Source organism: Callospermophilus lateralis, chromosome 18 (genome assembly GCF_048772815.1).
Source record: "Callospermophilus lateralis isolate mCalLat2 chromosome 18, mCalLat2.hap1, whole genome shotgun sequence".
NCBI lineage: Eukaryota > Metazoa > Chordata > Mammalia > Rodentia > Sciuridae > Callospermophilus > Callospermophilus lateralis.
The window spans coordinates 63759275-63779702 of NC_135322.1; the positions used below are offsets into that span (position 1 = coordinate 63759275).

General features: G+C 59.9%; 1 protein-coding gene across 1 annotated transcript; it reads left to right on the top strand.

The window, feature by feature from the left end:
- Window positions 1-2634: 2634 nt before the first annotated feature.
- On the top strand, window positions 2635-20216 carry Irf8 (interferon regulatory factor 8). The gene is made up of 9 exons (XM_076838516.2): window positions 2635-2693; window positions 5366-5540; window positions 10197-10380; window positions 12431-12519; window positions 13717-13822; window positions 14753-14800; window positions 16730-17107; window positions 17759-17874; window positions 18289-20216. The coding sequence occupies exons 2-9, from the start codon at window positions 5367-5369 to the stop codon at window positions 18463-18465; spliced, it is 1272 nt and encodes a 423-aa protein (XP_076694631.2). The 5' UTR covers window positions 2635-2693; window position 5366; the 3' UTR covers window positions 18466-20216.
- The last annotated feature ends 212 nt before the right edge of the window (window positions 20217-20428 follow it).

A 20428-nucleotide genomic window follows, 5' to 3' on the forward strand; every position in this document is an offset into this window, starting at 1 on the left:
GGACCTTTATTTTATTTATGCGTCACACGTCAGGCAAGTGCGCTACCGCTGAGCCCCAGCCCCAGCCCCAGCCCCCCAACACTTATATTCTCAGGTTCTGAGGCTGGGAATCAGAGACCTGGGTGCCAGCACTTGGGATCTGGAGGGCTGCCTGGCTTGCAGATGGCTGCCCTCGCCAGGTGTCCTTGCTGAAGAGAGTGAGAGCAAGCCTGTGCTTCTTGTAGGGATTCTCCCCCATCTACACCCAGCTGCCTCCCAAAGGCACCCCAACACCCTCACTGTGGGGGGCAGGGCTGCAACATATGCATTCTGGGGACACAATCAGCCCATACCTGGCTCTGACAAGAGTTGGAGGGTCCTGGAGGGACCTGTTCCCGAGGCCGGCTGTTGAAGGAGCCCTTTGTCACCTCCCTATTGACTCCACTGCCACTGGAAGAAACTGGGCAGAACAGAAAGAGTGACAATTGGTCCAAAGTCCAGCAGAAGTAGCAAGACATGGGGGGAGGGAGGGAGATGAAGACAGGAGTCCAGGAGGGTGGACAGGGTGGGAGAGGGAGCCCACAGGAGGTGAGGCCCCGAGAGTGAGAGGGAGGAGTGAGGTCGGGAGCCCTGGGGCAGGCAGGGAGCAGGCCAGGTGGGAGGGCTCTTCCCATCTCCCCCCGAGGCAGGTAAGTACTGATCTGCAACTAGTAGCCCAAGGTGAAGGTGAGAGTCACGAGTCCGTATTTTCCAGACTTGTCAGCCGAAACTGGCCAGACTGAGACTTTTCCCTCTTGCCCTCACCGGCAGGGGAAGGACATGGTCTCCCAGTCCTAAGACACAGGCACAATTTGGTTGTCATACATAGTGCCCTTTCTGGACAGCTGGGTATGGGCAGTTCCACACAGCTGCACCCAACATTGTCATCAGTGCTGTTATGCAGAGGAGCTCAAGCTGAGCCAGGAGGCTGGGATCCAGCTAGAACCCTGCCGCTCGCAGGACTGGCTGCTGTGGGCTCTTGCTGGACTGTGACACTGGGGAGGACATTCTTAGATGTCAGGATGGCTCTTGTATGACAGCCCCTGGGAAGACCTGCAAGACAGAAGCACGTAGGCTGGGGAATGGAATAAGCAGGGCTGTGATGAGCAGGAGGCCACGCCGGCTGCGGAGATGCAGAGGAGTCTGCCTGATGGTGGGGTGCTACTGGGGGCCCTCAGACATGCTATTCCCTTGGGATCTGTTGTTGCCCCATATCCAGCACACAGTCGTCACCTCAGTGCCCGTTAAACAAGAGCAGGTTGGGAGTTGTCCCTGGGCAGCAGGTGCCACTGCAGGGAATGCCTGGCAGGTCTGGAGGCCTGCAGGGTCTACAGTGACACCTGCTGCCAGCCAGATGCTGAACCTGCGGCTGCCTCCTTCAGCTTTCACCCACCTTTAGCCACGGGCAGCGCGGATGGAAATGCAGCACATCCCTCTGTGTGAGGACAGCATTTATACTAAGAAACCCCACCAAGGCTTACCTAAGAGCACGCCCGTGAAGAGAGCTGGGTGTCCTCTGCTTAAGGACTTCTGATCCTGGGGCCTGACTCTGGAAGCTCCTTCCCTTCTGTGGCAAGCGTGGTAAAACGTTTCCTGGCATCTGCATACTCTTCAAGAATTTGAGCTTAGAAAAGTTCTCACTTGAAGTTTTATTTGGTGTCAGGGAACTCATTTACTTTATACGGCTTCCTGAGAATCAGGGCATTAGGAAATGCATACCAAGCAATGTCTCATTTACGAAAAGTTTTCAAATCTAATGAAAGGTTATTCAAGCCACAAGTGACAATTATGAAGTTGGCATGTTATGTTTTGGGAACCTTTATTTGAAATTCGCAGTGTAGTTTTTATACTGTGGGGCCATTGTTTTTTTTTTTTTTTTTTCAGGTCACTGAGAAGCCAGATGCATGAGATGACCCTGTACACGTTGCTGCTGGTGTTTGGCCAACCGGCAATAAAAGGCGATTACGACCCTCATTTAAAGCCGTTCCAGAAGGGAACACGGAAAACGCTCCTTTCCCCTGTCCTTGGGTGCTGCTCCCTCCACCCCGCGTTTACAGTAAATGCCAGCTCACACCCAGGGCGCTGGGCGCCGAGGCCAGGCCGGGGCCTGCGCTTCGCCCAGCCCGTGGCTCCGGGGGGCGGCGGTCCCCGGAAGCTCCCGGGCGGGCCGCCGACTGCACCGCGGTGCCCGAGGCGCTTCGGCGGCGCGACCCTCGTGGGCCCGGCGGCCTGCGGAGGGCTCCCCGTGCGGCCGAGCCTGGCGGGTGGCGGTGCCCACGGCCGGGACGCGCGGGGCGGCCGGACCTCCGCGCTGGGCCCCGTGACCTTGGCCGGCCGGCCGCCTCCGCTCGGGGATTCCGGCGGGAAGCCCCCTCCCGCGCCGCCCCCGGCCTGCGAGGAGAGGGGCTCGGCGCGGCCGCGGAAAGGGCCGGGACCCCGCGCGACGAGGCCGAGCCCGCCGCGAAGTGATTTCTCGGAAAGCCGAGCGCTTCGAAGAAGGCGGGCCGGGCGGGCCGCGCCGACGGGGCGGCGCCACGCCCCTGCCGCCCGCCATTGGCCGCCGCGGGCGTCGTGGCGCGCCCCGAGCCCGCCCCGCCCTTAAAGCCGCCGCGCGGCGCCCGGAGCCGCGGCAGGTCGAGCGCGGGAGCGTGGGAACGCGCGGCGCGGCGCGGCAGGTAGGCGCCGTCCCTCGGCCGCTGGCGCGCGTGCTGCCCGGGACGCGGGCGCTGGCGCGGACCTCGCCCTCCCCGGGGTCGGCGCGCGGGGCCACCGGGGCAGGCGGCGGGGTCCCGTGCGGCCCTGCGGGCGGGCTGCGTTGAGTGCGGGCTCCGTGCGCGCGGTGCCCGCCGCCCGTGCCCGCCGCCCGCGTCCGCGTCGCACGGACGTTTCCGTGCGGATGAGGCCCAGGGCGCAGGACGGGCTTGGCAGGCGAGTTCTAAGTTGTCCCCAAACCTCTGAACCTCTGGCCCCTACTTTTTTTTTTTTTTTTAAATCAAAGGTAAGAGCTAGTAAAATGGGTCCCACTTTTGTCGTTTGGGGCACGGCAGGTGCCTTCGTGACCAGGTCGGGAGTGATTGAGTGGTCACTTGAGAAAGCTTGGGGCCAGAGAGAGAAGTGGCCTGGTGCGGTTTCTTCTCCCGGACGAGGGTATTCGGCGGCCAGAGTGGCGCCTGGGGTCCCTAGAGGGGACCTGGTCCTGCCCCGGCGTCCAGCGGGTGGGCCTGGAAGCCTGGCCCAGCGCGCTGCGCAGGGATGCGGGTGGCTCCCGGTGGGACCTGCCGTGGGGAATTGTTACCTCGCCGCCGGGAGGAGGAAGTTATAAGCATGTGACTGGCTTATTATTTTTCCTGCCTGGGTGTTTGCTGGAATTCACTTGCTGGTGTTCACGAAATCATTCCGGTGGCAATTGCAATAGCCTCCTAGGTCCTTAATGCCGCCAGAGTCTCAGGCGGTTGCAGGGAAATCGCCTGATTTTCTAGAAGGGACTGTCCGCCTGCGGGGGTGTCTAGCTTGACTGGCTTTTCTCCGCAGAGTGAGCAGAGCCGCTTTGGGGGCTGAGGCCAGTGCTGGCCGTGTGCTGGGCGCCTGTCTGTCTGCTGGGTGCTGGGTGACTGCTTCCCTCTCAGCCTCTGTCTTTCCTCCTGAGTGAAGAAGGGGCTGGATCGGAAGGTTTCTGAAGTATTCCCCAGCTTTCATGACCTGTGATTCACTTTTCCTCTCCATACCACTTCTCTCTTGTTTTCTATGATCACCTAGACAGTTGTCCTCTAACACTTTTTTTTTGTTGGGGGGTGGGGAGTGCATCCCTTAGAAATCCTGATGAAAAAGTATTGACCCTCTTTCTAGAAAAAGGCCCATACCAACAGAATTTGCTTCCCGATTTCAGGCTACTCAGAGGGTGCAAGCGGAAATGTCTCCTTTAATTGACATATTCTCAGAGCCCACTCCTCCCTTATGTCCTGACCCCCATGTTCCTCCACGCAGTCCGTTCCTCCAGCTGGGGGGCCTCTTCCCTGCTCCCAGAATGAGCAGCCTACGTGGTTTTCAGGGTGGTTTCATTTCTCTCCCTAGGTACCCTAGGTACTCCTTCTTATTTATCAGCACAGTGGCCTTCGGATTCTGCCACTGTGCCTGGGGTCAGTCCCTCACTTTTCAGGTGAAGGGGTCTCCTGGAGATGCAGGTGATTGGAAAAGAGCTTTCTAGGTCAGGTTTCCAAATCAGAGTCCAGTTTCTGATTCATATCTTCTCCCCACAAGTGGGTGGCTGGGGTTATTGGATGGAAAAGCTAAAATTGGCATTTGAGAGATCTCACCTCCCTCCCCCTGGGACCTGCCCCCTCTTCCTGCCCCAGAGCCACCTGCAGGGTGCTGGGGTTTCCAAAATGCATACTTCTTGCAAAGGTGGTTGGCCTTGGTTTTGCTTTATGGACCAGCACAGTTCTGGGTATGACCGTGTTCCTGGGGATGTCATGTCTTTTCACTGCTCATTGCTTCAAGCTTGTTGCCCACAGAGGTCACATTTTAATCGGAAGAATAGAAATGCTGGGGTTTTTTTTTGGAGGGGTGGGCGCCTGTCCAGCTGCCTAGGGGATTTCCAGCACCTTTCTGGTAAATGTTGCATGAGTTGCTATGGGCATGGTGTTCTCTTTCCTGTCCCGCTGGGGAAGCCATCTCATACCTCTGGCAGGAGTGTCTAAGGATGCCTCTGGTGTCCTGCAATTAGCTCCCCAGGTCACAGTGCCTTTAGGCGAGGCACCTGGGCGAGGAAGGTCGCCCATCTGTTATTGGGAGGCTCTCTGAGGGGGGCCCTGCCCCAGGGGCTTCATATGTGTCACTGCAGTGCCAAGAACCCCTACCCCCAAGACTCCAGGTTGAGTGATGCTTTGGTCACTCAGAGGGAATCGGACCCCAGCTCTGTCTTATCTCAAACTCGGGGGAGGCCAAGGACACCGGAGGGCTGAGCCTGGAGGGTTTCCTCTTTTCCCGGCAGCAGGAGTGCTGGGCTGTCCTCTGGGGAACACCTGTCCCCTGGGCATCAGGCAGTGGCTGGGTCTTAGAGTGATGGGGGCTCGTGGAGGGTGCTGCACCTGGGCCAGTGGACTTCCCAGCTGGGGGCTGAAGTGCTCCTGTTCCCTGTGGCGGCATTGGTCTGAGGTCGGGAGAGGTGCAGGTGGGGCCCACATCTGGCAGCTGCTGCCTTGGGGCCTTCAGCTTTCCTCTGGATTCCCCTGGGGCCTGCATTGTCTTCTCCTGGCGGGTGGCACCTTTGTCCTGAGCCTTTTGTTGCAGTTGCTCTGACTAATGGAGTGACATTAGATATAGGATGTTTTATTTTTTCATTTCCAAGGATGTGTGACAGGAATGGTGGCCGGCGACTGCGACAGTGGCTGATCGAGCAGATCGACAGCAGCATGTATCCAGGACTGATTTGGGAAAATGACGAGAAGAACATGTTCCGGATCCCATGGAAGCATGCCGGCAAGCAGGATTATAACCAGGAGGTGGATGCCTCCATCTTCAAGGTAAAAACCCCACGCAGGGAGCGGGGAGCATCTTCCCTGTCAGTGTGGAGATGTCCAGGGATGCCTTTCTGGTTTGCTAAAAATCTAATCCAGTGCTTTAAAAACAGACGTTGGTTGGGGCATGTACGTCAGGTGACTTTACACCTGTTAAGTCATCTGGGGTCAGTGTGTTGCTGACACTTTTCCCATGAGGGCATGGGTGCTTTCTGTCCCTCTCTTCTCTCCCACCAAGATATTTTCCCCTGTGCTGCCACCAGGATGGCGTGGTGGACGGGGAGGTTTCAGTCTTGGTTTTTTCGAAGCCGGTCTTCTGCTTGGTGCTGTAGGGCCAGCTGGAAGGGGGAGACACCATCCGTCCTGACTTCGGGCGGGGTGTGAGAGGTGTCCTGAACTTGCAGCAGATGTCTGGACGCAGTCTCTCCCTGGAGCATGAGCAGCCCCATGCCCTCTAGCCCTGCTACTGGTAGCACGCCGGCCGGCGTCCATGGAGAGCCCTTCTGCTCCGGCCTGGCCCACGTGTGAGGCTGCTGTCCTGTCCACCCTCGCTCTGCAGCTTCACTGAGAGCGGCTTGGCATTCTCACAGCTCCTGCACGGTGGAGTCTCGGACCCCTCTCACCCCACTGAGAAGAGGAGCAGTTTCTTGCCATTACACTTCGATTCAGACAGAGGAAGGGACCGGCAGGCCACCGAGGTCATCGGAGTTCCCTTAGGGTTGTCACAGTCACCTGTGGGCACTCTAAGGCTCCAGGTGTCCAGGTTCCACCCCGGGAGGTCTGGGGCCCGAGGCCAGGGTCAGCCCCGACTGCTGCCTTGTGCACAGTGTACCACAGGGGCCTGCTCCGAGCCCAGGTTGCAGGCCACTGCTGTTGGCCTCCCGATGGCATAGGAGGTGGGAGGGAGCTGGGAAGGCTGAGTGGCAGAGGACGGAAGCAGACCCGAGACCAGGGGCATGTCGGGGTAAGGCCTACAGGACCCATCGTATTGCTGGACTCTCAGCCAGAGGTGACTCTTTTCTGACACACATTAATTAATAAAAATGACCCAGGCTCCACTTGACCCAGAGTGGGGTGTGCCGAGGTCGGTGCTGGCCGAAGGTGCATTTCAGCCCCACAGGTGTCGCCTGGCTGTGTCGGCAGAGGTGGTGGGTGTCTTGGGGATGCCAGTTACTGACACTTCAGGGGAAGCGAGCCCCTGGGAACATTTTCTGCTTGCCCTCAGGAGTCTCCTGTTGCCCACGTGTCCCTCGATCCCTTCCGGTCTAGGACGTGGTCAGGAAGTCTGGACACCCTGGGGTTTGCAGGGCCAGCCCTGATTTCTTTCCCCTCCGTGCGGGGAGGTTTCTCTCCCCTTTGATCGTAGGTGCTTTTTGCCTTTGGCATCATGGTGAAGTTCGCTTTGGAATGACTGTGCCCACTCTGAACAGGACCCGAGTGCCAGTGGGCGGGTTGGGAGTTCAGGGGCCTGGCAGCCACAGTCCCCAGCGCACTTGACCTGACACCTTGTGGTGGGGGCTGCCCTGCTCCTTGCAGTACACTTGTGACATTCCTGCCTGTCCCTGCTAGGTGCCTGTTGCAGCCCCAACATCCAGAGGCCGCAGTCTCCCCCTGCTCACCAAGAACCCTGTTTTCGGCCCACCATGGTCAGGATCAATATTTAGCTGGAGGTGGGGGCGAGGGCTGGGAAGGCTGAGTGGCAGAGGATGGAAGCAGACCTGAGACCAGGGGCATGTGGGGGGCAAGGCAGAGGCTGCAGAGCAGGGTGCTGGGGCTTGCTGACGGGATGCAGGCTTCTCCTCAGCCTGCTCCCTCTGCCGCCTGTGCCCCACGAGTGATGAATAAAGCCCAGATTTATACTTATGCAATGTTCTCCACGGCCGTTTCAACAGCGTTAAGAGTGTGCAAGATTCCCAGGGTTTCCGTTGGTTACGCAGTTGCTTGATGTGGCAATCTGAAATGAGTCTACAATCTCAGCAGGAATGAGGCAGGCTGGGACTCGGGTGCCCACCGGAGCACGGAGGCTGTGGGAGGGGACCCTCAGAGCCCAGAGCCCCATCTGGTACTTCGATGAGCTGGGCTTTGTGGAGGTGCTTGCTGTCCAATGTCCCCTGGGAGCCAGTCTCCTGCAGCAGTGACCACAGGGAGCTTACTGATGGGAGAGGTCAGCAGAGAGACCCGCTGTGCAGAGCTGTCAGGGCTTTTTGGTTCAGTAGGGAACCTGTTTCTCTCATTTCAAGAAAACCTTCCCAAAACTTAGGAGTTAAGGAAAAAATGTTTGTTTGCTCTCCTGGCTCGGTGAGAGGACTGTGAGAAGTCCCGGAGGGCTCAGCTGACACTGGCTTCCTGTGCCCGCCTCAGGTGGGGCCTAGGTGGCCGCCAGACACTCAGCAGGTGCTGTGCCAACCCGCGTACACCAGGATCCCATCGAGTCAGTTCATTCTAAAGGTGTTTACATTCTCATGGCCATCTAGTCAGGTGAGGGCGTGGCCCACGGGGCTCCCGCGAGCAGGTGACAAGGAGTAGGTGTTGTCACCGCCTCATCAATCACCATGCACCATGCTGCAGGTGCTTCAGGTTCTGGAGGCCTTCAAGGAAATACAGGAGTTTGTTGCTAAAACCAGGAGGCAGTAGTGGTGCCAGAGTCACAGCCGTGTACCATGGGGGCAGGCTGAGGGGCTCCTGGGTTTGGGCCTGGCCTTAGCCTTTTGCCTGGCCTTAGCTCTGGGAGGTCTTGAGAGTACCCAGCAAAGTTGGTATTTTAGAGCTGGCCAGAGGGGTCCCAAGAGGCCAGCTGCCTGCTGTGGGACAGGCCCAGGGCTGGCTGCAGCCCAGGACACTTCCTGACCGTGGGCTGACCATGGGCCTGTGTTGATGGATGGCATACCCTGGCCTTGGTCACAGGGCAAGCCCAGATGGGGACTGAGCAAGACACTGCCTGGGGGTGCTGTGCTCCAGTGCCTGCTGGTGGCTGCCCATCACCAGGGAGTCCACGTGTCTCATCCAAGGCCAGCTGGAATGTGGGTTGACTGGTGGTTCTCAGAGTGGGGGCCAGTCCCCAAGGGACATTTGGCCATGCCTGCCGACAGGGGAGGGGTGCTACTGTGTCCGGCAGTGCTCGGGCGGCCCCCAGAGCATGACCAACGCCCGTGGTGCCAGGCAGGCACACCCCAATGTCAAGAGCAAAACTAGCACCTGGTCTGCCCTTCCATGTCTTGGAGCCACCACAGGGAGTCAGTGCGTGGTCAGCAGTGCAGTGAGGGAAGGCGGGAGCCGAGGCTGCTGACTTTTGCAACGATTTCGAAGGGGAGTGTGTGTCTGCCAGAGAGGAAGCAGCCACTTGTGCTCACTCGCAGGAATGTTCTTCCAGTTTCTTTTGGCATTAACAGAGTTGAGCATTGACCTTGGATTGTAAACCCTCTTCTCTTTCGAGAGGGCTGGGCTCTTTTGAAGGAGCTGTGACTCGTGGGCTCCCTGGGACTCTGGAAGTGTGCCCTCCACCTAGGTGGTGGCTGAGGATGCAGAGCCCAGACCTAACTGGCACGTGCTGCAGGTGACTCTTGAGGGGCAGGGCCGAGGAACCTGCATTTCCCAGACATCCAGGGAGAGCCCTGTGTCCGTGTCAGTAGACCCGTCACCCAGTCCTAGACTGGGGTACCCTGGGGAGGTGACTTTCCTCTTGGAATTGCATTTTCCCAAATGGGAGGGACGGCTTCTCCCATGTTTCTTACTTAAGGTCAGAGCACACCGACTTTGTTAGAGCCCGAGGTCACTTCACAGCAGTGGCTCCCTCTGACCAGTGGCCTGTCTTCTCACTCAGAATGAGGACCTACGCTCATGCACATGCTGTGTTTGTTATTTTTGCCGAGCTGGGGATTGCACCCCGGGAGGCTCCACCACTGTGCTGCAGCCTGGCTCTTTTCCTTTGTAACTCTGGGACAGGGCCTCCGCCTCCTGTGTCTCTAGGGTCACAGCATGCGCCACTGCGCTGGGCGAGTCTTATTTTTAAATGCCGCTCCACTCTGTGCTTTGACTTGCAGTATCCAGCTTTGAATTTCTCATCCTGGTTTAGATCCTGAGTTTGGAAAGGTCAGAAAACAGGAATAAGAAAGAGAGAGAAAAGGCAACCAGTCGACAGGAGGAAAACATTTCATTGCATTTCAACAGTGGGGGGTGGCGCAGAATCATGTAAAAATGCAAAACAAAGTTTCTATTAAAAGGAACAGGGCAGTGGTGGCCACATTTAGACTTTGCAAATGTTCCCTTTTCTGCTAAGTTTTAGATAGGGGTTCATTTGAAAATACAAAAAAAGTCTTTGTTTTTAACATTCTCATGAAACCATGTGCAACTTCCTCTTTGAGCCACTGGCCAGGCCCTTTAGTCCAGGGAAGGGACTTTGCCAAAGGCTTGTCCCGGGTGTGCGTGATGAGCCTGCACCTGGGTTCGAGTTCTGGCTCAGCCTGGTGATCCAGGGGATCCCTCGCCTGGGTCTCTTCACATCCGGGCGAGTGAGCCAGTGGCTGCTGTAGTCTCTGGGTACTGACGTTGGATGAGCACTGATCTAGCAAGAACTCCCTGGGGGTGTTCTGACCCCAGCATGGTGAGGGAGGTTGCGGTTGGTGGACCCCCCTGTGTTCAACGTGTCTCTGTTTCTTTCTTCAGGCCTGGGCGGTTTTTAAAGGGAAGTTTAAGGAAGGGGACAAAGCTGAACCAGCCACTTGGAAGACAAGGTTACGCTGTGCTTTGAACAAGAGCCCAGATTTTGAGGAAGTGACAGACCGCTCCCAGCTGGACATTTCTGAGCCATACAAAGTCTACCGAATTGTCCCAGAGGAAGAGCAAAAATGTAACTATCAGCTGTGGGTCCCAAGCCTCCTGGCCCTGCCTATCTGGTGCCCGTCTGCAGCGTGGCCTGGGGCTTGGGTCTACTTGGCTGTCCCTGCCCAGGGGGCTGGGCGCATGGTTTTAGTGAAATGAAGTAGTTCCCTCCTTTGTACAAGTAGATGCTGAACTCCCTGCTGACGTCATGCGTCATTGCTGTCAAGTGGCAGCTTCCAGCGGAGGAGCGTTGGGGTAGGGTGGCAGAGGAGATGGGCTTGTGGCCTCGACCATGGCCCGGGAGCCCCTGGCGGAACCTGGCCCTGCAGTGGTCCCTATGGGGGGCTCCTTTTATTTTCTAGCAACTTGAGGAAGGGAAAGGGGCAGATCTGGTGGACAGGAAGGGATGGGTCGTGAGGGTTGGGAGGAAGGTTCTGGAAGTTTCAGAGTGTGGCCTGCTGGCTTCCTCACTGGCAAGAGGCTGCAGTTTGGGAACTCAGGGATGGAATAATGCCTGAGGTCTCTTCCAGCTACAGAATCCCGAGAGCATTTTCTAAGGGCTAAAGCGCAGCGAGGACACTGCCCCAGTCCCTGCGCCTCCTCCTGAGCTCTGTGGGCTGCTCCCCAGCCGCTCCCCAGCCTGCAGGGCCTCCGCAGCAGCGCTGTGCCCCGTGGGTCCATCCAGTCACCATCACTGGTCGAAAGCCTTCTTTTACCACCTCAGTTTTTCTTGGCCACTCCAGGTAGCACTCCAGTCGCGATGTCCTTCAAGGTTTTTTGGCGGCCCAGTAATGCCTGGAGCCCTGGAAAGCATCAGTTTTATCCCACTGTGGGATGATTTTAAGAAAGAGTTGAAATCGTGACTTGATAGAAACTCGGTCTTAACTCATTAAGGAGGGAGGGCGCTGCGTTGGGATGTCACTGGAGCTGGAGCTGCGGTTTGTTCTGGGTGCTGGCTCAGAGGCGGCTGGGGAGCCGAGCCTGTGTGGAGGCCTGAGAGTCGGACTCTGCGGCCTGGGTCATCTTTCCTTCAGGTCCCCTGTGCCTGATCTCCTGCAGCTGAGCACCCGTCTCCTGAGCCCAGCTCTGATCCCTGAGGGTGGCAGATCCAATGCCGTGGCCTCCCTGGAGCATCTGAGGACCCCCCAGGGCTAGCTGGGGCTGGGGACTTGAAGGGCCACCAGGTCTTGGTTCTGCCTTATTTCCCTGTTTTGGATAATTTTTCATCACTGTAGAATCTCCTGGGATTTGAAGCAAGAGAGAAGTTTCTCTTGCCTCTCCCCAGGCCACGCATGAGCAGGCAGGTGCCTGGCCTGTTCACAGCACAGGGTCGGGGTGGGGGGGTGGGTTGCTTGCAAGTGTGGATGTTGGAGGAGAACCGGGGACAGAGTCGCTGCGATGGCATAGGTGGAGGGGCCCACTGCTGCGCCTCAGGGATTTGCAGGCTGCACTGGGCCCCCCGCCCCTCCCACCAGCAGCTCCTGAGTGAGTTCTCGAGTCTGTTGAGTCGGGAGGAAGCGACGGTGGGGGTGCGGCCAGCCGGCAGTGCTGGCTGTGGTTGTCCCTCACCTGTGGATTCTGACTGGGGAGGAGGCCTGAGATGGAGGCCCCGAGGCTGGTCTCTGGCACTCGCTGGAAACGCTGGGCACTGCAGGCTCTGAGGAGTGAGGCTGGTCCAGCGGTGCCGCTGGGTCTTGGGGTGGGTGTGTGCGGTGGCCTGTGTGGTGGAAAGGCCTGAGGAGATTTCCTGCCATCTGCACGTTTTGCCAGGAAATCGAGTCTTTCCACATGCCCCAGCTGGTCAGTGAAGCCCGCGGCCGGGAGGTCCGGCCCTGATGTAGTGTGTCTGGAGGCTCATTTTGGATCCAGCAGTGGAAGGAGGAGGGCAAAGGGCCATGTCCGTCCATGGCCCCACTGCCAGCTTCTCCCTGTGGACATGCTGAGCCTGCACCTTTCCCAGACCTGGAAGCCAGTGGGGACCGGGGTCTGACTTCCTTAGGCTCCACTGGAAAAGTGACGGTGAAAGGCTGGCACTGCCGCGTGGCACCTCACGGGGTCTGGTGTCTGGTGTCCCGCAGGCAAGCTGGGCGTGGCAGCTCCCGGCTGTGTGAGCGACGCTGTGGACCTGGAGTGTGGCCGCTTGGAGATGGAGGAGGTGATCAAGGAGGTAGGTGGAGGCCTGGGCGCAGGGGCGGCCTGCAGCCTGGCAGGCAGGGGAACACGTCCATCTTCCCCGTAGGCCAGGGGCTCGGGCTGGTCCTCAGCAGCAGCTCCACCCGTGGAGGCGAAGCAGGCTCACTGGCCCTGCTGCGGCGGCCTTCTTACACTGGCCAGCCCCTCGCGTCCTGTCCCCTCGCTCCTGAGCTGGGCCCAGGCTGCCTACTCTGTGAGGGTGGAGTTTTCTGGGGCCCTGACCTGTCCGTGTTTGGACCGTCCTAACAGCCGTCTGTTCTCGTCCCCCTCTTGGGCAGGCTGCGGGGACAGTAGGCAGGCTTTCCTGCGGGAGTGGGCTGCTGTGCCAGCTGCTCTGTTCCGCTCATGGACAGCTGAGGTCTCAACCTGCATGTTTCGCTCCTTAATGTCCTGGAGAGGCAGCAGCCGAGCCCGTTAGGATCGTAGCAAGCCCGCGGGGAAGAGCTCGGGTCTCCTGAGGGCGGCTGGCTGTGTGCGCTGTCTGGGCCCTTCTCTCCCACCTTTGGCCTCTTGGCTGTCTGTGGCTGTGACGAGGCGGACCTTGGATAATAACTAGTGGTCCACGCGTCCTGCCACAGTGGTGTGGGTGTGGGAGGAGCCTTATGCCAGCAGGCGCAGCGTCCCCAGGGAATGAAATGACAGTGTGTGACGGCCTGGGGCTGCCGGCTCCTCTGCGGGAGGTAGCCGTCACCGTTACCTTTCTGGGTGGTCTGTGGCAGTGGACCGAGGGACTTCTCAGCTGTGTCCTTCAGCACTGTGCTGTTTTCAGTGCAGGCTTCTCTGCAGCTGGTCGGAGGGAGGGGGTGGCAGGTTGCCAGAGTCCCAACGAATCCAGGTTCCGTGATGACCCGTGATGGGACTCCCCAGGGCCTTCAGGAGATCCGTGGAGCGGGGTTCTTGGCAGGATTGCTCAGGGTCACCATTTCTTGGCGTGCATCTGGGGTGTCACAGTCACCTGCCCAGGGAGGCTGGGACTTGGCCCCTGGTTTAGCTGCCAGCTTGGTGGGTCACAGGCCAGGTCTTCCAGCTGCCAAGTAAGGTTAAGTCCTAGCTCACGAGGTAAAGGTGATAGCGTGGCTTTTGTGGTGCTTCAGCTGTTCATTTCAGAGCAGTGGAGCCCCGTGCGGGAGGCTCAGTGAGTGAGCCGCTGTCCCCTCTCACCTGACCGCAGCCGCCCGTGGACGATTACCTGGGGATGATCAAGCGGAGCCCCTCCCCGCCGGAGGCCTGCCGGAGCCAGCTCCTCCCGGACTGGTGGGTGCAGCAGCCCAGCACAGGTGAGGACGGAGCGGGCACTGCTGGCCACCCAAGTGACCGCGTTCTTGTGGTCAGCATCACACCAGCTGGTCAAGGAGCTGGGCGCTTGGCACCGCTGTGACCCGTCATGGTGGCTGAGCTGAGAGGTGGAGAGCATTGCTTGGCTCCAGCCACCAGGGCAGAGCCCAGCCGTGCTCTCAGCCTCCCAGCCTTCCCATTCCATGTCCCATGTCCATGGCTGCTGTCCTCCACGCTTCCAGGAGGCAGCAGGACGGGGTCTGGGAATGTCCTGACGCTGGACGGAGGACCAGGTTCTCGGCCCACCGGGCCCCTCCTGGGCTCTCCTGGCTGTGCTGCTCCGGGGGACAGGAAGGGTCCCTGCAGAACTGAAGACAGCCAGGATGGCAGGGAGGGCCACTCGGGGAGCCCCCAGTGGGAGCCCCCCAGTGGGAGCCTGGATGTACAGTGAGACGGCAGGACCCGCCCTGGGCTCCCGGGGTCAGGAGGCCTCTGGCCCCCGCTGGCTCTGGCGACATGCAAAGTGCCGGGTGCTGCTCGGCTCTGGGCTCTGGCCTCTCGCCCTGAGCACCTTGCCTCCTTCCTCCCTCTTCCCTGCCGTGACCAGCAGTAGACCAGAGGGGGTGGTGGCCTGGCAGGCCTGGGGCTGGGAAAGACCCCTGTGTGGCAGGGACGCCTTTGAGAGGCGTTGGGGGTGTCACGCAGTCCAGTGACTCGCCGGGCCCAGCCCCCCAGGTGGGAAGGCAACGTGGCCCCGCCGGGCACTGACGTGGGCAGAGGAAGTCCCCGCGCTCTGGCTTGGCCGAGGTCTGGTTCCGCACTTTGGAGGCAGGGACTCCTGCTCTGGAGGGGAACCACGTGCCGCAGGAGCCTGGGCAGGGCCCCTGGGCTGCTGCACGTGGCCTCCCGCCTGACGCCCCTGTGTCCTGCAGGCTTGCCGCTGGTGCCCGGGTACGCCGCCTATGAAGCGCACCACTCAGGTAGGGGGTGTTCTGGGGGCGGGGCATGGGCACTGCTGGGACACAGGCTTTGTGACCCTGGGGGCTGGGGCTGGTCTGTGAGATGGGCCTGGGACCCTGCCCCGTGGTGCTGTGGTGCCGCCTGCCACTCTTGTTTCTGGGACTCTGGTGGAGCCTGCCTGGTGGTGGTGCCGCCATCACTTCCGCCGCCTTTTGCTTTCCCCACACTCACGTTCATAGCTAGAGGAGAAACGGTTACGGTGGTGACCACGGTGACGCAGTGACCCTGGTGGCATGTTCACTGACCACTGCCAGGCAGTGGGGTCAGCCCGAGGCTCCGGTCCCCTGCCTTCCTTCTCCCACCGCCGCTGGGTGGGCGCAGTTATTTTGCATCTCCCAGGCTCAGGGCCCAGGCTCGTTCCCCGGTAGATCAGGGGTGTGCCCGGCTGTCCCGTCCCTGGCGGCCCCCTCTCTGTCCGGTACCTGGAGGACTCTGGCTGCGCTGCTGCCAGCGGCCCTGGGAACTGAGGCTCAGCAGACTACATCTCCTGGGCAGCAGAGGACAGCTCTGTGGGAAGCCAATGCCTGGCCTTCAGGGGGCACAGAGCACCAGGCTGGGGACTGAAGAGGGGTGTGCCCAGGCCTTTCTGGTGGCAGAGGGGCGCTCAGCTGGAATTGCCAGGAAGTGGCACCGCTGTGCGCCGAGCTTGTGCCTGTGCTGCCCGTGGGCACGGGGGCTTCTGACCTGGCTTCACAGAGGTACGCTGGCCTCAGGCTCACGCAGCGTCTGGCTTCGGCCTGGCTGGAGGCCTCCTGCACTGGGCAGTGCTGTGCTCACGAGAGGTCCCAGCTCACCAGGCTGAGCCTGTGTCCTGCCTGGCACTGGGCCGTGGTCTGGGGGGCTGCCGACCCGTGCCTCTGGACAGCAGGGTCAGAGCTGTAGCCTCTGAATGAGGGGCGAGGCTGCTGGCTCCCAGCAGGGGGACGACACACGGCTGGCCGTGCGTGAAGGGACTCCTCTCTGCAGCTCAGCTGAGGGGTGCCCGGTTCCCACCTGTGGGACTGGGAAGGACATTGGCGAGGGAGAGACTGGGCGAGGGGAGCCCAGGCCCTGGGGGTGCTTGGTGGTGGGCGGTGCCTTAGCTGGCTCCTCTGCGGGTCCCTGTGGGCCTCCTGTTTGACAGAGCCATCCCGCCTGGGTGCTGATCCTAGTGCAGCTGCCCATTCACACAGCTGAGGCTCTGACCCTGAGATGAGGCCCCGGAGATGACAGGGCAAAGTGCCACCGTGGTGACAGTTGCTTTGGCACTCTTTCATTTGGAGCCATGTTCAGAAATTGTTCCAGGGTGAAGGGGGTGGAGTGCACTGAGCTGTCGGTGGCAAAGGCGCCGGACGCCTGGCCAGGGGGAGGCTGGAGGGGTACAGGGGCTGGTACTGCCGCCACCTGCTGGGCGAGCCCATCCGGGCCTCAGTTCCCCAAACGTCAGGTAGATGAGTGGGAGCAGAGCAGCTCCTGGCCTCAGGCTGCGGATTCCAGAGCCCCACTGAGGTCGGCCACCTCAGGTTCCAGGTCCTCCTGAGGACAGGCCTGGTGAGGGGTTCTGCAGGGGCTCTCAGTGTGAGTCCAGAGATCTTCCGGGGGCTGTGACCTGTGGGACACGGGTGACGTCCCCGAGTCCTGACTTCATGTCTGCTGAGGCAGCAGCTCCAGAGACGGCACTGCCCCCCGGAGCTGACAGGTGCCAGCGGGCAGGCCCCGCACCAGGCACCATGCCATGCCCCGCCCCACATGCCGCTCTGGCCACGCTGGGAGGTCTTGCTGGTGGCGGTTGTTGCTCCTTGGTGTCCCACGCATTCGCTTATGCTCATGAAAATGTCACTTGTGGAGGGGTGTGGGACCTTCCCAGGTCGGAGGTCTCGCACACCAGCCCTGATGGTCCGTCTCCACAGCCTTCTCCCAGATGGTGATCAGCTTCTACTATGGCGGCAAGCTGGTGGGCCAGACCACCACCACCTGCCCCGAGGGCTGCCGCCTGGCCCTGAGCCAGCCGGGCCCCAAGGCCTTCAGCCCCGAGGGCCTGCAGCTGGTGTGCTTCCCGCCCGCCGACACCATCCCCAGCGAGCGGCAGAGGCAGGTGACGCGCAAGCTGTTTGGGCACCTGGAGCGAGGCGTGCTGCTGCACAGCAGCCGGCAGGGCGTGTTCGCCAGGCGGCTGTGCCAGGGCCGCGTGTTCTGCAGCGGCAACGCCGTGGTGAGCAAGGGCCGGCCCAACAAGCTGGAGCGCGAGGCCGTGGTCCAGGTCTTCGACACCAGCCAGTTCTTCCGAGGTCTGTGCCGCAGTCCCTCTGCCACCCCACCTGGGGGACCTGCCTCCCTCCCATGGGCCCACTGCAGGGGGGAGGGTCACCGGGCAGGTGGTGCACCATCTGTGTGCCTTCCCCTAAGCATCTGGGACCTGTCTGTGCCCCAGTGTCCCCGGGGCAGAGCAGGGGTGGGTCAGCACCCTCCTCTTGGACACTCCATTTTGTGGTTGCCCACAGACCGTCCCCCAGCCCAGCGCAGCCACCAGGCCAGGCTCAGCGCCTGCATCCTGGCGCGGTCCCTGGGGAGGCGTGTGCTGTTTATAGATGTGCTGGATTGTGTGCTAAGCACTTGGGTGACACCTGTGCCTTCAGGGCCTTTGGGCTGACTGAGGGCCACCAGGCGACTACATAGCCCCTGGGTGTCCTCAGGTGGAGGTTGTCCACTTAGGCCCCACAGGGCTAGGGAGGAATGGGAACCCTCCGGGTGTCTAGAGAGGGAGGGCGCGGAGTGCAGTGAGCTCTCTCTGCACTGGGCATTGGAGCTCAGGTGTTGGAGACCATCGGCATGGGGAGTGGCCAGACTCTGGGTCCCTCTTGCGGGGGGGGGGGGGGGGGGGCGGGGGCGGGGAGGCAGGAGGAGCGTATGGCCCGCCTCACCAGCCCCTCCCCCCTCAGAGCTGCAGCAGTTCTACAGCAGCCAGAGCCGCCTCCCTGAGAGCAGGGTGGTGCTGTGCTTCGGGGAGGAGTTTCCAGACATGGCTCCCCTGCGCTCTAAGCTCATTCTTGTGCAGGTAAGAGGGTCACCCCTGGCCTCGTGCCCAGGCCTCCTGGTGCAGAGGCAGGCCCGTGTGGGAGTCTTGCCACCTCTGAGCCTCTTCCCAGGTCTGGGAGTGTGTGTTTCCTTCTGTTCTATTTGGTTGGTTTTGTAAAAACCAAAGCCTGTTCAGAAAGATTGCACCTGTTGGTTTCCTGGTGGTCTGAGTGGCGGGTCAGGACTTTGTAGGTCTCATCCGGCTTGGTCAAAGGGGTGGAGCTGGAGTGGAGTGCTGGGCACTGGCTCGGGCCCTTGTGGGCAGCGGGCACCAGGCTGCTGAGCGCCACCTGCTCGGTCCACGCCTGTGGGCCTCAGGTGGGGTTCTGCAGTGATGGGTTGGGACTCGGGTAGGTGCAGGCCCCGCTCTTCCCACCCGTCTCTGACCCTCTAGATTGAGCAGCTGTACGTGCGGCAGCTGATGGAGGAGGTGGGGAAGAGCTGCGGTGCGGGCTCCCTGCTGCAGGCCCCTGAGGAGCCCCCGCCCGACCAGGCCTTCCGGATGTTTCCTGATGTCTGTGCCTCACACCAGAGACCCTTTTTCCGAGAAAACCAGCAGATCACCGTCTAAGCAGCGTCCTCCTGGGCCTTCACACTGCTTGCGCTGGTGCCTCTGGGACAAGGGCTGTGGGCCTTCGGGTGCCGTCGGTGTCCTGGACCTGTGTGGGTGCCTCCGAGGTGTGCACGTTGGGACAGAGTTGGGCCAAGGTGCAAGTGACAGGAACCCAGGAAGGTGTGGCTGCTGTAACGTGGCCTTTGATTAAAAAATGTAATTTTCTGCATTTTTCTTTAATACTCAGTAATCGCTACGATTCTTTTACGTTTTGGGTTAATGGATGTCTGCAAAGACTCACCAGCCCTGTGCACGCGCTGTTCTGCGTGACATGCCTGAGCTGAGGGTCGGCTGGCGAGGAGGAGGCTCTTTCTGTCCCGTGAGGATGCAGAGTTGTGACTTCAGATGCCTGATTCCACGCACAGTGGCATTTTACTTCTGAGCTCTTTAGTAAGATTTCACGATATTTAGAGCCATCTTCCCTCTGGGGAGGGGGCCGCTGTGGCCGTGAGAGGGGGTGGGGTGCACCTGGGAGTGCAGGTGCGCAGGTGGGCCAGTTTCAAATGTGTCCTTTAGGAATTTATTGCCAGGAGGCTGACAACTAGATTTATTTTTTGTCTCTGTAATTAAATCATCCCATGTACCTCTGTCATTTGTTCTTTCTAAATGGTCTTGACCTTTAAAAAAAATTGAAATCTGACAATGAAAAGATGTGAGCGGCTCTTAAGTCTTTTTCTTTGCAGCGGGCAGCTGTAAGCCATGGTTTAAAGGCCGCGTGGGGATAGGGTCAGAGCTGGACTGGCAGGGTTCGCTCCCCACCCCTGCTGCCCACTGCCCGGGCTCCAGATGGCCCCAGCCTGCACCCCAGCGCCCCCTCCAGCAGAGCTGTGCGGCAGTGGCCAACAGATGGCCTTGTGCTGGTGCTAGGAGAATGGACCCTACTTACTAGCAGATAGGATGCATTTCCTATGCCAAGTTGGTCAGAATCGAGACGCCGCTCAGAAGCCAGCCGCAGGAGCCTTAGCGCTGGCTTAGAGGCTGGGGCTCGGCCTTGTCATCTTTTGAGATCTGACGTCTTTCCAAACCACTTTGAAATTGCTTTTGAAATCTGCTTGATTAAAAAGTACTTGACTGTGTTTCCTAAAATTTTGCTGTTTTGTTAAATCGGGGTTCCTCTTGCCCATCTGTCCCCTGTATTACACCTGCGCTGGCCAAGGTGAGTCCAGGAGATTGGGGACCCTGCCAGGGCCTGCGTCCTGCTGGAGTGAGCCAGCACAGGCAGGGGCTGACTGCATGCTGACCTCGTCCCTCTCCTGACACCCCACCTGGCTCCCCAGCAGGTGTGCCCAGGACCTCAGAGATGGCCTGACCTGTCAGTCCTTGGGAGCTGGGCGCAGCCCACCTGGAGGCCTCTGGCATCCAAGGGGCCAGGAGTACCAGGTGCTTCTCATGGCCACTGGTGCAGTGGGGATGTAGGGGCAAGCCCCAGCGGCCACAGGGCCTTTGGTGGGTGGCATGTGAATACACATGGGGACATTGGAAAGTGCCCGTGGCGGTGGCCTTTTCATTTGGGCAACACAGGGAGCACTGCAGTCTTAAGGCCACTGGGCCCGTTTGCTTAGGTGTTGTAAGGTCACCAGGGACTCTGACCTGCAGCTCAGGGACTGGGAGCCCCTGTCCTGAACGTGCCGAGTGAATATTTATTTTTGTATCCATTTAAAAACTGTATGGATCTAACTGTTCAAATAAAGGCTCTTTTAGAAAGCTGATGTGTCCTTTCCTTTTGTTATCAAATATTTAATGGTTTTCACCAGTTTTTGGGCTCTTTAAAGGGGGAATCTTAAAACAATACTAGATCTTGATTTAAGGAAATGATTTGCCAGAGGGCTCTCCTCGTTGGGTTGGCCACCGTGGTCACTGCTGGGCCCTGGGGTACAGTGGGACATGAAGGACCCAGGCTGGCCACCATGGAGATGGATTC